This window comes from Rattus norvegicus, chromosome 2 (genome assembly GCF_021556685.1).
Source record: "Rattus norvegicus strain SHRSP/BbbUtx chromosome 2, alternate assembly SHRSP_T2T, whole genome shotgun sequence".
In the NCBI taxonomy this organism is placed as follows: Eukaryota; Metazoa; Chordata; class Mammalia; order Rodentia; family Muridae; genus Rattus; species Rattus norvegicus.
In genome coordinates, this window is record NC_141535.1 from 134,783,287 (window position 1) to 134,800,414 (window position 17,128).

Sequence of the window (17,128 nt, forward strand, 5' to 3'; positions counted from 1 at the left end):
CCATCCCTGCATGCCTGGGATGAAGCCTACTTGATCATGGTGGATGATTGTTTTGATGTGCTCTTGAATTCGGTTTGCCAGAATTTTATTGAGTATTTTTGCGTCGATATTCATAAGGGAAATTGGTCTGAAGTTCTCTTTCTTTGTTGGGTCTTTGTGTGGTTTAGGTATAAGAGTAATTGTGGCTTCGTAGAAGGAATTCGGTAGGGCTCCATCTGTTTCAATTTTGTGGAATAGTTTGGATAATATTGGTATGAGGTCTTCTATGAAGGTTTGATAGAATTCTGCACTAAACCCGTCTGGACCTGCGCTCTTTTTGGTTGGGAGACCTTTAATGACTGCTTCTATTTCCTTAGGAGTTATGGGGTTGTTTAACTGCTTTATCAGTTCCTGATTTAACTTGGATACCTGGTATCTGTCTAGGAAATTGTCCATTTCCTGAAGATTTTCAAGTTTTGTTGAATATAGGTTTTTATAGTAAGATCTGATGATTTTTTGAATTTCCTCTGAATCTGTAGTTATGTCTCCCTTTTTGTTTCTGATTTTGTTAATTTGCACGCACTCTCTGTGTCCTCTCATTAGTCTGGCTAAGGGTTTATCTATCTTGTTGATTTTCTCAAAGAACCAACTTTTGGTTCTGTTGATTCTTTCTATGGTCCTTTTTGTTTCTACTTGGTTGATTTCAGCTCTGAGTTTGATTATTTCCTGACTTCTACTCCTCCTGGGTGTATTTGCTTCTTTTTTTTCTAGAGCTTTTAGGTGTGCTGTCAAGCTGCTGACATATGCTCTTTCCTGTTTCTTTCTGCAGGCACTCAGCGCTATGAGTTTTCCTCTTAGCACAGCTTTCATTGTGTCCCATAAGTTTGAGTATGTTGTATCTTCATTTTCATTAAATTCTAAAATGTTTTTAATTTCTTTCTTTATTTCTTCCTTGACCAGCTTATCATTGAGTAGAGCATTGTTCAATTTCCACGTATATGTGGGCATTCTTCCCTTATTGTTATTGAAGACCAGTTTTAGGCCGTGGTGGTCTGATAGCACGCATGGGATTATTTCTATCTTTCTGTACCTGTTGAGGCCCGTTTTTTGACCAATTATATGGTCAATTTTGGAGAAAGTACCATGAGGAGCTGAGAAGAAGGTATATCCTTTTGCTTTAGGATAGAATGTTCTATAAATATCCGTTAAGTCCATTTGGCTCATGACTTCTCTTAGTCTGTCTACATCACTGTTTAATTTCTGTTTCCATGATCTGTCCATTGATGAGAGTGGGGTGTTGAAATCTCCCACTATTATTGTGTGAGGTGCAATGTGTGTTTTGAGCTTTAGTAAGGTTTCTTTTACGCCTGTAGGTGCCCATTTATTTGGGGCATAGATATTTAGGATTGAGAGTTCATCTTGGTTGATTTTTCCTTTCATGAATATGAAGTGTCCTTCCTTATCTTTTTTGATGACTTTTAGTTGAAAATTGATTTTATTTGATATTAGAATGGCTACTCCAGCTTGCTTCTTCTGACCATTTGCTTGGAAAGTTGTTTTCCAGCCTTTCACTCTGAGGTAGTGTCTGTCTTTGTCTCTGAGGTGTGTTTCCTGTAGGCAGCAGAATGCAGGGTCCTCGTTGCATATCCAGTTTGTTAATCTATGTCTTTTTATTGGGGAGTTGAGGCCATTGATATTGAGAGATATTAAGGAATAGTGATTATTGCTTCCCGTTATATTCATATTTGGATGTGAGGTTATGTTTGTGTGCTTTCATTCTCTTTGTTTTGTTGCCAAGACGATTAGTTTCTTGCTTCTTCTAGGGTATAGCTTGCCTCCTTATGTTGGGCTTTACCATTTATTATCCTTTGTAGTGCTGGATTTGTAGAAAGATATTGTGTAAATTTGGTTTTGTCATGGAATATCTTGGTTTCTCCATCAATGTTAATTGAGAGTTTTGCTGGATACAGTAACCTGGGCTGGCATTTGTGTTCTCTTAGGGTCTGTATGACATCAGTCCAGGATCTTCTGGCCTTCATAGTTTAATTATTATGTATTTTAAAATACTTTTCTAATCAAAATAGTTCATATTATATAAGATAATCATAAACACATTTTAAACAATGCCAAATATTATCAAGAAGTATTTTGCTCTGCACATTCACATTGTCGTAACATTTGATCTCTGTACCACTGTCCTCTTCCCTTTCTGTTGTTCTCTCTGCTCCTCATACCTGCTTTGGAAGGCCCGCTACATAATCAGGGCTCTTTATCTCATATTTATTTGAATGTTCTAGGCATAGGCATATTTTTTCATATAACTTCTGTTTAGAAATAATTTTTATTTACTTACCATTTGTGTGTGTGTGTGTGTGTGTGTGTGTGTGTGTGTGTGTGTGTGTGTGTGTACACTGCTTAGGATAAAACTCATGACCTCACACAGACTAAATAGTAGTTTTATTGTTGCATTACACACATAGCGATTAAATAATTGTCCAATTTTGACCTATTTTTATAATTGTTCTACTTTCACTATTGGGTTTAGTGCAGATTACAAATCTACCTGTTACGTAGCATGGAGAGCATTGAAGACATTTTCTAGTGTAAAGCAGAATAGACTGTGGCTCAGAGGATCAGCATGTCTCTGTCTTTCATAAATGCTAATGGGTATACAATGTACCTAGAGTTCAATATTCTAACATTTCACTGTTGAAATTGCGTTAAACTTACCAAGTTGTATAAAATAATCTCCACACAATTAGATCTTCATACTTTCTAGGTTAAATAAAGCAGTAATTAAATATAGCAATTTCTAGCCAGTGACCTAAGTCAGAAGAACACTCAGTAGCTTGGCTGAACCTTATGTGTTCTCAGGACACGAAGGAGCTGAAAAGCCGAAAGTCTTGTAGGAAAATGTTCTCTTGCCTCTGCTGCTTAATTTCAGGAATGGCAAATTATCAGCATTACTGACATATATTTGAACACACACACACACACACACACACACACACACACATTTAGGGTAATATATTATGGCCAGTGGATTGAACACAATAGATTAAAACTCTGTGAAAGACATGGCTTATGAAGTGTTTATCTGGTCTTGGTTCAAGGTTGTTATGGATAGCGAGGGAGCACTTGTCTGTTTTATATATAAGAGATTGTTTCCTGGACACAACATGTATTGCAGATAGCTGATACTATAAACACTGTCTTCATAAAGATATACCTACCTACTCACTGTCATACACTATGATAATGTATCAGAACTCTAGGATATCAGTGCTATCAGATTGCTATGATTTGATTTCATGCTTGGTTCTTCTTGCTGTCTTCCTAGGTCTCTGGAGAAGATTCTAAATGTGAGAGTCAGTAGAGAGCTAAAAATATAAGCACCTTGCTTGTTCTTGGAAGTATTAAGTCATGGAGAATATCTCAAATATTCATTTTGGTTTCTACTTCTATCACCATTACATATTTCAGTATCATATATCTGTATATCATCCAGCAAAATTCAAAGCATGAAATGAAGAGAGTTCTAAATCAACTTTTGTTTGTTTTGTTTTCATTTTCTTTTATTTTTTGTTTTTGTCTTTTGATTTTTTTATTTGCTGCTTCTATTTGTCCTGATTTTCCTAAAACTGCGCACATGCTGTGCATGAAAGTAAGGCTGTAAGATGTTGGAAGTCTAACAAATGTTGGTGGAAGAAAAGAGTTGTGTTCTATCTTAAATGCCCTCTGCCTTGTCCGCTGCCATAGTATAAGAGTATTAGGGTGTGGAGCTCCTGCAGTCATGGCTACTCAGTCTTCCTTTATCATATACAACCTGGCACAGCTATGTTTTAATACCAACTGCCCACAGAGTTAATTTTGTGATAAATATGTTACAAAATTTTCTAGAGTTATCTTAAGGGAAAAAATCAAGATGTGTAGTCTATATTAGAGCATTTATTACAGACTGTAGATTATAAGGACTGTTTAGACAGTAACTAAATTTGTAATCATGAATTTCCATTTTATTTGACACCATACTTCTCTGTACTTTTCATAGTCTTTATGTGTAACAGCAACAAACATGGATACTGTGAATGATATAATGGAGAAGTTACTACCAATGATAAGAGTGCACGTAAGTTATTTTCAAGTTATTTTGAGTTAAAATTGAATTTTGTTTTTGAGATCCACATATGTGCAAATGTGTACGCATATGAATAATACCAAGGAAACTTAATCATGATACATTTACATATCATATTTTACAATATGGTTTTGGAGCTAAAGGCATCTAAGATGTAATATTAGACTTGAGAGGGTCTTTTTCTTGAATTTTTCTAAGTGTTTTTCAATGCTATTGAGCTATACTTTACTATCACTAGACAATTAAGACATTGAAACACATGTAATAAAGTGGGATTAATTGGTCGTATGTACACATCTGATATAAAGGATGCCAATCTTAGAGGCAATAAGATTTTTGTTTCTTTTGTTCTTTACTTCTTTCTCTTTGTTAAAATTTCATAGCATTTCTTTTTTGATATATAATTCCTCTCAACTCCCATTGCATCTTTTATTTCTTTGTGAGTGAAATTGTGAGTAATTTGGTAATAATATTGGTCTTGGTTAGTGTTGATGGCTGAATGCAATTTCTTATTCTACTGTGGATCAATAGAGCATGGGTAGTCCTTCAGGTAGGAAAAGTAAGTACCCAAGGTTTTTTTCCTGAATCAGTCCTGATGGCTCAAACCGGTGGTCAGAAAACAAATCATTAATACTTGTCCTAATGATTTCCTTGCTAGACAGCTAGAAATTGTAAGTAAATAAAATCACTAGAATCTTTAAGACTCTTTTGTCAGGTTATTTGTGACATTTGGTTCTTTTTCGCTCCCAGAACATTGAAGATTACCAACTTTGGTTCAGTCCTGGCCACAAGGAAGCTCCAAGAGCACTCCAAGGTAAGTAACAGAGAAATCTAAGGAAGGACTAACTGAGTTCAGTGGTCTAACCCTGAAAGCTCAATATTTTCATCATTTATCCTTAAATTTGAATACACATTAAGACAAAATAACTAAATATTTCTTTCTTTAAATTCCTAATTAATAACTTTAACATAGCCTTCAAGCACGCACATTATAACATCTCATGATGAAAGATACAGAGATGTGACAAAAAATAACTGAAACATCTGTGCTTTTCACTTGAGAAACATAAGTTTTGAAAAAAGAAAAACAATTTTTTGATATATTTTTTCTGAAAAAAATAACTGAAAAAAAAAAGGTTGGTAATCATTACAGAAAATGCTACTAGTCTAAGAAATATCTCCTTAATTCCCAGTATCCATGTGGTAGCTCATTGCACTCCAGCACTCCAGTGTCCAGGGATCACATACCTAATCTGACCTGCACAAGAATCAGGTTCAATATTGTACATGATATACATTGGTGCAAAACAGCTACAAACAAGAACGAGTCTAAAATTAAAACAAACACATTCAAAGAACAATTCAGTGTTTGTAAGGAAACTGCGTTCACAACGTGTGTGTGTGTGTGTGTGTGTGTGTGTGTGTGTGTGTGTGTGTGTCTGTGTGTGTGAAGATTTCTCATAAGCAAAAGAAATTTGGCAACTTTAAAAGTATTCTGCTTATTCCAAACTGTGATTCTGTTTCATAATGAAAACGGTGAATGTAGACAAACCCCTGAATCCATGTGAAATCTGCATTTCCCATCTCCCTATGACCAGCCATCCCCACTGAATGAGAGATCGTATTCAGAATGTTGGAGATATCCTGGCTGACCTGCTCCTTTTTCTGCTGCCTTTTTTTTACTTCTCACTAAGTTATTGCTAAATACATAATACTAATAATATGATCAGAACAATTTGGATAAGATTTAAAATTCTGAGACCATCAAGTATATTTCCAGATGTGATCTTTTAAAAGCTAAAGAAAAGGTGAAGTTGTAATGCATAAAATGACATTCGGAGAAGTGACAGTAACAATATCTTTGGAGATCAGAGAACATTGTTATTCAAAATGCTCTCATGTATCATGAAAGAATCTGTGGAGATATTTCTGTTTATTTGAAGGAAACTGAAACTGGACTCCTGTTATTTTTCTTCAATATTTATTTTCAGTGTTTTAATACACTAGATAATAAGCAGTGAAAACGCAGCCCACACACTGGACTTTATTTCCCTTTATGCAACAATGTATTGCTTCTTAGTCCAGGCTGGTAAGCAACGCTCCACCCTCACTGTCCTAAGTAAATGAACATGGAAAACACAGACGTGTGCCAGCATCATCCGGGCTTTTCACTTTGTATAAGGTGGACCCGAGAGCACTACTCAAGTCAGTGAAAAGACAAATGCTGAGTGGCACATTGTACAGTAAATTCACTGAGTATCACCTTGATAACATTTTAATTCTGACACTTGGAAGAGCTTTGTACATCATGAGGCTTCAGAAAATCTCAGGAACTTAACTTTCCTGTTTCATTTCTGAACATCATTTTGAATGTGTATTTCAACCCACAGTCCATCCACAAATATGTATCAGTCATGTCTAGATTTTCCCATATTGATCCTTTGGAGGGATCTGGAGTCCTTTCATTTCAATGCTGCTGTAAATCTTTCTCTGATTTTAGCACTGACATTGTGTCTGAGGCAAAAGAAAAGGGAAACCAAGCCTTTAATCATATTGGTGATACATCAGAAATGGACAAATCCAAGGTTTCAGACATCCTAGGAAACCATATCCACAACACAGCACATATGCTCTAATATTTCGGTAGAGAGTCAATAACGTAAAACAGGGAGAGCACCTTAAGCACCTGGATTTAATTCCTATTTTGTATTGTCCAAACAATCTAAAAATGGTGTTGCGAGAAAGGAATTAGTCTTACTGCTTGTGAAAAACACGCATACACACACACACACACACACACACACACGTTTTGTGATCTCAGTTTCCTTAAAGACACTGAATTGTTCTTTGAATGTGTTTTGGTGCCTTTCTAGGTCCAGCAGATAGGGGAGAGTTTACTTCAATGGTTGTTCATATGCCTTTATGGAGAAATATGTTTGGTTTCATCCAGTTTTGTGATTGGATACTTTCCTCTGGTGACTCTTCTTAACCCACAGATTATAAAATATCTTGGGAAAGTTGTCTATTGCATACAACTTCATCCTGCCTCATCACCAGGTCACATTCTCTCAGGTCCATTCCCCCAAATACAGTACTCAGAAGGAACTATTGAGGGTCCAAAAGGCCTCATGTGTTTTTTATAGCCTACAGCATCAACCTGACCGTTGTCAAGGAGAACAGTGACTGAAGTGAGCTGAGGCCATTTCATTTCACTGATATCAACATACCTTGCCTCATATTACGAATGGAAACAGACTCTTTATCATTGTGGCCATCATCAAGAGAGTTAAAATTTTGGACAGAAAAGTGCTTAACATAGCTAATAGAATTACTTATATAGTACTAGTCCTCAAACCATATGAACATATATATATATATATTTATATATATGTGTGTGTGTATGTATATGTATATTGTGAGAAATAGCAATATATATTATGTGTGTATGTATATGTATATTGTTGTGAGAAATAGTAAAATTGATTGATATACATCTTGTCAAGTAAAGTAAGTTTCTTATGATGTAAAGATCTTAATGATATCAAGACTCCAACTGGTAGATCTTAGTATAGTCAGAGTAGAAAACAGCATAACTCTGCCATACAAAGCGCTCTATTATCTAAATGAAATGATAAATTGACATTTTTCTCCTTGATTTCAGAGTTGTCAGCGTACACAAACTTACTTTGTCACAATATCCCTGTCAGTCTCCCTATGCTTAGGATGCACAGTCTCTAGTGTCCAGAAGAGGATGAGTCCTGAAATAGAGCATTGATTGCCAATCCCATTGGAAAGGTTGCTTACACTCGTTATTATCAGTTTCCACTCATCTTATTTTCTTCTCATAGGCCACGAGTATCCATATGACATTATAATGAACAACGTTCAAAATAACCTCAGTAAATCGAACTCAAAAATTTTCACGGCTTTCCCCCCCTTGCCTGGGCTGTTTATGGAAAACCAAAGCTGGGATACAGGAGGGCAGTTCATATTAAAGCCCAGAGACTCAGCTGGAAGCCAGCAGCAAGGTGAGTCCTCCACCTTCCTTCATTACCATCGCGGTTCCCACTTCAATTTCACATGAAATATCAATGCATGTTGTCATTTCTTTCATGGGAGGGGCACTGTAGAAAACATACCATAAACTAAACAATATGTCCTAGGTCCAGTTTGACATTTCTATATTCTGATATCAAGGTTATAGGGAAAACATTCCATTTGTTCCCAAGAGATAGTCAAAATAAGCTGGTATGCTAAGGCACAATATGGACATAAATGTGTGCACACATCTTTTGTTCCACTAGAATATGATTACATGTGTTTCATGACCAAAGCAGAAAAGTACCTAAAGAGTGCAATTAAGCTATTAAATTACACAAGACACAGAAAAGTCATATGTACAGAATTGAAAATAATCTGTTTCCAACTAGAGTATAAGTAACCGTAGTCTCTGAGTTGAGACTCTAATCTCATTTCAGTTCCATGAAAGCAGACATACTTTTATGTCTTTTACACCTGCATCTGGATTTCAAACAGAACTAATACTTAAGTTCTGGGATCTCTTTCAAATAATGAAAAAATTTCATCATTTTCCCTTTACTCTTGCATATGCCTCTATTGTTTTTAAGTTCATTTTTTTCTAAAAACATTGTTTGTCTGTATATATGTGCAGTCGCACACACATGCTAGAATACATGTGGACATGAAAACATGCATATACACACCAACTCATTCAACTCGTTCAGTCTGTATGGTGTTACTTGTGTTTTCAGGCCTGAATTTTTTTGTTTTAGACAAATAGCCACTATGTTACATGGAGAAAAAATATTTTATACTTTCTTACAAGAGTCCTTTCTTTACTTTTAATACTTTTTTTTAAGTAACATATGTAAGATTTCATAATGGTCTGATTTTCCTAAAGAAGTCTGGGAAGAGAAAAAGAAACTTTGATCTCATATTTTAACTTACACAACTGGAACCAGGGTACAGAGTTTGACAAGATAGTCATGGATATGGTCTCATTAAAGGGACAAAGTGCTAATGAGATAAATTAATTTTTTTCTCCATCTTTATTAACTTTTGTATTATTATTTACATTTCAATTGTTATTCCCTTTCCCGGTTTCTGGGCCAACATCCCCCTAACTGCTCCCCTTCTATATGGGTGTTCCCCTTCAAACCCTCCCCCATTACCGCCCTTCCCCCAACAATCACGTTCACCAGGGGTTCAGTCTTGGCAGGACCAAGGGCTTCCCCCTCCACTGGTGCTCTTACTAGGCTATTCATTGCTACCTGTGAGGTTGGATCCCAGGGTCAGTCCATGTATGGTCTTTGGAGAAAAATTTAACAGTGGTTCTTCTCAGAGTGTAACAAGAAAACTACAAACGGGGAGATCTTCACTATGACATTTGAAGAGAATAGAAAACAGATTGATGTGAATAAAATTGAGGGTGACTATGAAAACGAATATGTCTACTAAAGACACTACCTGAACATAGTTCAGGGAACTTGTGCAATTAGATACCAAGTATCTTATGATGCAGTACAACTTAGACAGCATCTTGTGAGAATTCTCACTGGATCATGTCTTAGAGACATCTCTAAGATGAATAACAGTATAGAGTATAGGGAAGAAAAACATATAGAAACTAAAGAATGACTACCCCATTCCAACTGGGACATTATGCAATTGAAATCTGGTTTTCTAAAGGGGCAGTATAAACTACACTATTCCAGGTAATGATGATGTCATCTCCTCCTTAGATGCAAAGGAAAGACGTAGAAAATCTTGCATGACATCATGTTTCCATGGGGGCTGTGTGCCCCACCATGACCAAGAATGCAGTGACCCAAGAGATGATAAGAGAGGAAAACTTTTTGGGCAAGATTTGAGCTCCATTTGTCAGGATGGCAAACTGCCCACCATAATTTTGGTAGGTCTCACATGATTCCTTTTAAGAATTTCCTAAGGAAAATCTAATTAAAAAGGAAGTGTTTCCGATCTTTCAAGTTTAATATTAAGGTGGGATGTGTACAACAAGAGATTGAGGCAAAAAAAAAACCAAAAACAAACAAATAAACAAATAAAAACCTGTTCGAGATCCTACGTGTCCATTTGCACAGTATCTGTGCACACGGTTGCTCTGGTTCTCAAGGAGCCAGTAGTGCTTTGTGCTGCATGATGTCTGACAGGTATTCATTCCCCTTTCTTCCTTTCAGGACATGCTGTCCAGAATAAAAGATAAAGGACCTACAACAGACGATATATTTTTAATAACTCCCAATGGATCATTATGCAAAACTATAAAGGAGAAATTGGACAATGGGGAAAATGTGGATATATATCAGCAACCAGTGCATGTGGTAGCCTGGATCTTAAAGGTATGGAAAGTCCTTTGTCACCCAAGCTCATGACTTCTCTGAGTGTACATGAGTGGTTTCCTTCATCACGCATTCCCTCAAGTGACCTTAGATACATATGAGAAAAATCTGGTAAGCTCAAAGTTCTTCTGCTCTTCAAAACATAAGGAATAGGGATTCAACCCAAAATCTGGTCAGAATGAGCAGTAATGTAACTAATTTCTTTCATTTGAATTTTTTCATGGGGGACATGGAGGCTGACTTTATACATGAATACAAGTGTCACCTGGTATGCATGCTTAGTCAGATGCATTTGACTACCAGTGTTCTTCATGCTTTGTCATTCCTCAATGTAGAGTATGGGATTCCCTCATGTGTCTCTTTGCTACACATACCAAGTAGGCTCTCATGCCCTGCTTGACCTTATCTCAAGAAATAATGGTATCGAATACAGATCCTCATGGCTGTGAAACAGGCATACATAATCACTCTGCTATTCCTTCAGCACCAGAAGATGATATTTTCTCTTTATTTAAAATTAGCATTCAATTACATCATTTCTCTCCTTCCTTTCCCTTGATCTAAGTTACTTTCCATGTCGATATCCGACTTCTGCTAAAATACATGGCCCATTTTCCTTTGCCTTTATTATTATATGGTTAAAAAGGAGTACATAAATATGTGAAAACCACCTGATAAGTCTATGGACTTGGAAGTACATGGACTATTTCTGAGCAAACCAACTGTGATTTGCTTACAAATTAGGGCGTTCCCTTTAGGAGACACTAATTTTCTCACATTTTGTAGTATTTATGTAGTATTTATTCTTCATCTAGTAATTTATCTTCACAATATTTACTCATTCCCAGTTAGTGTTATTAATATGTATGATGTTTTATTCAGAAATTGTTTTGACAAATGTATTGTACTGTTTGACTATCAAAAGTGAAGTCTCCCAAACATTTCTTGATTTTCTGATGCATACTCTTTGACTCTTTGAACCATGTTTGGAGTCCAAGGTTCAGGAGTTAGTATGTAGTATGTACACAGTGGGGCTTGGCACCAAAAGATATTTTCTTCCATGTACTTTGAATAGCTGTGGTTTTCTGTAATACTCTTCATCCATAGCATTCTTTGATATATGAGTAAGGGCTACATTATCTATAAATATTAGCTTAAATATTCAGAACAAATTTGGGAATCATGCATGTTTGGTGAAATCATGATAGAACCTTTTGTAAGAGCTATGACCTCATGTGATCCCATGCGTCCAGTAATAAACATGATTTCTGCACCTCAGAAATCAGGTAGTAACTTACTATTGTTGTTTTTGTTTAGTTACAAAAATTTTATATTTCTGTCATTTGGGGAGAGCAGATGTTGGATAGGGGATTAGTGGAGGGGTAACCTGGAATTGTGTCACCATTTGAGATGCAAATAAATGGAATGATTAATAAAAATATACTTCATGATCTGACGTACTGATCTCTTCTGTGTGCTCAGTTGTCCACTAAAAGCACGTTGAGCTAAGAAGAGATTTTTCTGTACTCCAAGCCCATCTGAAAATCTGCTCCCAGTTTTCCAGTGTTGATGGACAAAACTTACTGGACCTACATATCACTCAACATTCTAACTAGGGCGAAGTTTGGGAGTTGTAAAGAAAGTTAGAACTAACCTAAACATTAGAGTTGAATACGTTGTGAATAATCTCCATAATTTAATTTTCTACAAAATATCTTTTTCTCTCTCTCCTAAGGAGTTTCTTCAATCTATCAAAGGAAGTTTACTGACTTCCAAATTATACGACCAGTGGCTTATTGTACCCGAGAAGGTGAATGACAAAGAGAAATTAGCAGCAGTGAAGAGGTAATGGTTGGCAACTTACATGAATAACATCAACAAAATAGAAGTAATATTTGCTTGCACACACTAGAGATTATACATCACAGAAATATTCACTAAAAATACTGAGTGACAGGAAATGATTGCAATTGTTTACACACTTGGAAGACATTTTCAAACAGAAGTGTGACAGGGGAGTCACGGTGGACTATGCTTCTGATCTCAGCTTTGTATTCCAGTTAAATTTGTCACTTTACCCCGAATCTGCGGAAACATTTCAAGCAATATTTTGAATATACATTTTCATTTTATTCACACATGCCCATTCATAAGGTACAAGTACTCTGTCCCCTTTCTTCATATTTACAAATAGAGTAAACTTGTTTATAATAACTGGGTTTTTTTGTTCAGTCTTCTAGAAAAACTTCCAAAACCTAATGCTGATCTTCTCAGACAACTGTTTAGAATACTACATCAAATAAAAACAAAGTCTTCTGTCAATAATATGTCATCATTCCGTCTGTCTCTTGAGACAGCCCCATGTATTTTATGGCTTCCTAGCTACAGAAATAACATATTGACAAATGATATCGCCAAAAAGGTAACTAGATAAGACCTCCATGACTAGTTTGATAAGCCTTGATAATGAGACAGGAAAACAGGGTTGTCCTGAGAGTCTGGGCTATTTTATTATTGTTGATTGTTTGGTTTTGGTTTTGGTTTTGGTTCATTTTGTAAAATACATACACCTTTGCTGTTTTTCTGGAGAGGAAGAATCATTGGTGCATTTTAAATTAGCAAAATGTAAATTGTTATTTGAGCTCGTGACTCAGTGTTTTGTCAATTGTGATTTAGAATATTCTTAGACTAAAGTGTCAAGAAGAAAATTCTGTGAAATGATAAAAGAAATAAATTCTGGTTACTGGGTTTAGCAATGAGGACTGAATTCTGATGTAATCAGTGTAGAAGGGGGTGTCCTCAACCAAATAAAGACTGTATAATTTGGATTGTTTTATCAGATATGGTTATTATTACTCCTGATTAATATTCTTAAATAGACCTTTGGCTTCTTGATGCTGGTGATGATTTAGAGAAATTATCGAGTACACTTTTCCATGGTCACTGCATTTCAAATACTACAATACCAAAACTTATCACTATTGGGAACAAATGGTTATTTTGACTGTTAATATTTGAGTTTCTGAGTCATTATAAATTGATCGACTTTCTTAAACCTGTAAGGAGTATATTGTAGTAAAACCTAACTGAGAAAAAAGTATTCCATATATTGTGTAGGATCAAATATCAGAAGGAAAAAAGAGGGTTCCAAAGAACCTGCCATTGGAGATCCATAATTATCCAGTTTCCACAAAATAGGCATCAGTTCTAATACCTCCCAACACAATCACCCTGAGTATTAAGCTGTTACCCTTGCATCTTCTCTGAGCCATCAGAGACATGTGAATGTTACTGCTCAGATGGCTTTGCCTGTCTGGTACTTTTTAGTCAGCCCATGGGAACGTGCAGTAGAATGGTGACCACATTCAGCGGTCATATTCTCTCTTTAGTTGTACCTTTCCATAAGCATCCTTATAAATATGTACAACCATGATTGTGTCAAGGCAACCAAAATTAATGAAGTGAACAGTATATAACACATGCTGGTCATCACAATTTGAAAACTGAAAATCATCCTCTCATATAGTATTGCACTGTGATGATAACACTTGATCATCTGAACTCAAAATCTAACAAAAATTTTCCTCTTAATTGTATAACCAATGATGATCTTTCAGAATTTTTTCTTTTTTCTTTTAATAATAATGTTTTATTGAATATTTCTTATTTACATTTCAAATATTATTCCCTTTCAAGGTTTGCTGTCCTTAAGCTCCATATCCCATCACCCTCCCCCTACTGTAAGGTATCCCCTCCTCCCAAACCATGCCATACTCACCTCCCAGCCCTGACAATTGCCTATGTTGGAGGGGGTCCAGCCTTGGCAGAACTAAGGGCTTCTTCTCTTTTGTGGCCAACAAGGCCAACCTCTGCTACATATGCAGCTGGAGTCATGTGGCTGTCCATGTGTACTCTTTGAGTAGTGGTTTAGTCTCTGGGAGCTCTGGTTGGTTTGTATTCTTGTTCATATATATATATATATATATATATACATATATATATATATATATATATATATATATATATATATATACATGTATATGGGCTGATAGGAGGGGCAGGCTCTGAATGGTCATTCCTCCAGTCTCTGCTCCAAACTTTGCCTCTATATATGCTCCTATCAATATTTTTATTCCCCCTTTTAGGAATATCTGAAACATTTGCACGTTCGTCATCCTCCTTGAGTTTCATGTGGTCTATGAATTTTATGTTGGGAAATTCAAGTTTTGGGATAATATCCACTTATCTGTGAATGGATACTATGTGTGTGTGTTTTGTGATTGGGTTCCCTCACTCAGGATGACATTTTTTAGTTCCATCCATTTGCCTATGAATTTCATGAAGTCATTTTTTTGATAGCTGTTTACTACTCCATTGTGTAGATGTACCACATTTTCTGTATCCATTCCTCTGTTGAAGGCATCTGGTCCTTTCCAGCTTCTGGCTATTATAAATTATAAATTATAAATAAGGCTACTATGAACATAGTGTAGCACGTGTCTTTGTTATATGTTGGGGCATCTTTTGGGTATATGCCCAAGAGAGGTATACCTGGGTGCTCAGGTAGTGGAATATCCAATTATCAGAAGAACCTCGAGACTGATTTCAGAATTGCTGTACCAGCAATGGAAGAGTATTCCTCTTGCCCCACATCCTTGGCAGAATCTGTTGTCGCCTGAGTTTTTTATCTTAGCCATTCTGACTGGGGTGAGGTGGAATCACAAAACAACTGGGGTTGTTTTGATTTGCTTTCCCTGATGACTATGGATGTTGAGCATTTCTTTAGGTACTTCTCTGCCATTCGATATTCTTTAGCTGAGAATTCTTTCTCTAGCTCTGTACCCATTTTTTTTTAGTAGAGTTATTTTACTCTGGAGTCTTACTTCCTTAGTTCTTGTATATATTGGATATTAGCCCTCTATCAGATGTAGGATTGATAAACATCTTTTCTCAACCTGTTGCTTGTCATTTTGTCCTAATTTCAGTGTCCTTTACCTTAATGAAAATTATGCAGTTTGATGAGGTCCCATTTGTCCATTCTTGATCTTAGAACCTAAGCCATTGGTGTTCTGTTTAGTGTCCATGTGTTCGAGACTCTTACCCACTGTTTCATCTATTAGTTTGAGTGTGTCTTTTTTGATGTGGATGTCCTTGATCCACTTGGACTTAAGCTTTGTACAGGGTGATAAGAATGGATCAATCTGCATTCATCTACATGCTGACCTCCAATTGAACCAGCACCATTAGCTGAAAATGGTATCTATTTTTTTCCAGAGGGTGGTTTTGGCTCCATTGCAAATATCAGGTGACCATAGGTTGTATGGGTTTATTTCTGGGTCTTAAATTCTTTTCCATTGATCTACCTGCCTGTCTTTTTACCGATACCCTGCATTTTTATCACTATTGCTTTGTAAAATAGTTTGAGGTTTGCGATGGTGATTCCCCCAGAGTTCATTATTGTTGAGGATAGTTTTCATTAACCTGAGTTTTTCATTATTCCAAATGAATTTGCAAATTGTTCTTTCTAACTCTGTGAAGGAATGCGTTGGAATTTTGATGGAAATTGCATTGAACCTGTAGATTGCTTTTGACAAAATGGTCATTTTTACTATGTTAGTCTGGCCAATTCAAGGGTATGGGATATCTTTCCGTCTTCATAGATCTACTTCATTTTTTTCTTCAGAGCCTTGAGTATATTGTCATACAGATCTTTCACTTGATTGTTTAGACTCACTCTGAGGTATATGATGTTATTTGTGACTATTTTGAAGGGTGTCATTTCCCTGATTTCTTTCTCAGCCTGTTTATTTTTGGAGTAGAAGAAGGCTTCTGATTTGAGTTAATTTTATACCCAGCCACTTTCCTAAAGTTATTTATCATAACTCTCAGGGAACTTTTGGTTGTTACTTAAGTATACTAGCATATCATCTGCAAATAGTGATATTTTGACTTCTTTCCAATTTGTGTCCATTTGACCTCCTTTACTTGTCTGATTGCTCTGGCTAGGACTTCAAGTACTATATTGAATAACTAAGGAGAGAATGGGCACCCTTGTCTAGTACCTGATTTTCCTGGGATTGCTTCAAGGTTCTCTCTATTGAGTTTGATGTTGCCTACTTTTAACCACTAAGAATCATAAGTAAAATGTGATTTGTAACCGTGCAAAATGACAAAGACCCTCTCTGTTTGCTCCATTTGTCACAGATTTCTCTGGTAACATTTATGATCGACAATTCTCCAGAACTGTTTGGAGAGGACATTGTGGCAGTTTGGTATGAAACATCACTGTACCATCCTCCCGGACTGAAGTACCCATGTTCCCAGAATACTCCATCTAGCAATGGGATCATGGAGGAAACGGAACATGGACTCAGCAGCTGCCCCGGTGAGAGGACATGCACCCCTGATTTTGATGAACTGCCGAGAAGTGGTGCAGCTGCTTCAATTCCATATGAGGGCATTCTAGGTGTGTATAGTTGTTCTACTGACATAACTAAAACTTAGAATCTTTAAGCACAGAAAACATGAACTGCAACAAACAGCAATGAAGAATTTACTAAGTCACGTGAAGGCAAACTTCACTTGGGCATGTATTACCCGAGTGTTCAAATTTGCCTCCAAAGTTTGGTAC

At 36.3% G+C, this 17,128-nt stretch overlaps 1 protein-coding gene across 1 annotated transcript in view; it reads left to right on the forward strand.

Annotated features, from left to right (window-relative positions):
- Window positions 1-17,128, forward strand: part of Tgap1l5 (GTPase activating protein testicular GAP1 like 5) — a 38,387-nt gene that overhangs the window by 11,150 nt on the left and 10,109 nt on the right. The window contains 8 exon segments of the mRNA NM_001447372.1: window positions 4,031-4,108; window positions 4,868-4,931; window positions 7,966-8,145; window positions 9,880-10,049; window positions 10,336-10,497; window positions 12,233-12,342; window positions 12,730-12,919; window positions 16,702-16,963. Of these exon segments, the coding sequence (NP_001434301.1) occupies window positions 4,031-4,108; window positions 4,868-4,931; window positions 7,966-8,145; window positions 9,880-10,049; window positions 10,336-10,497; window positions 12,233-12,342; window positions 12,730-12,919; window positions 16,702-16,963 (1,216 nt within the window).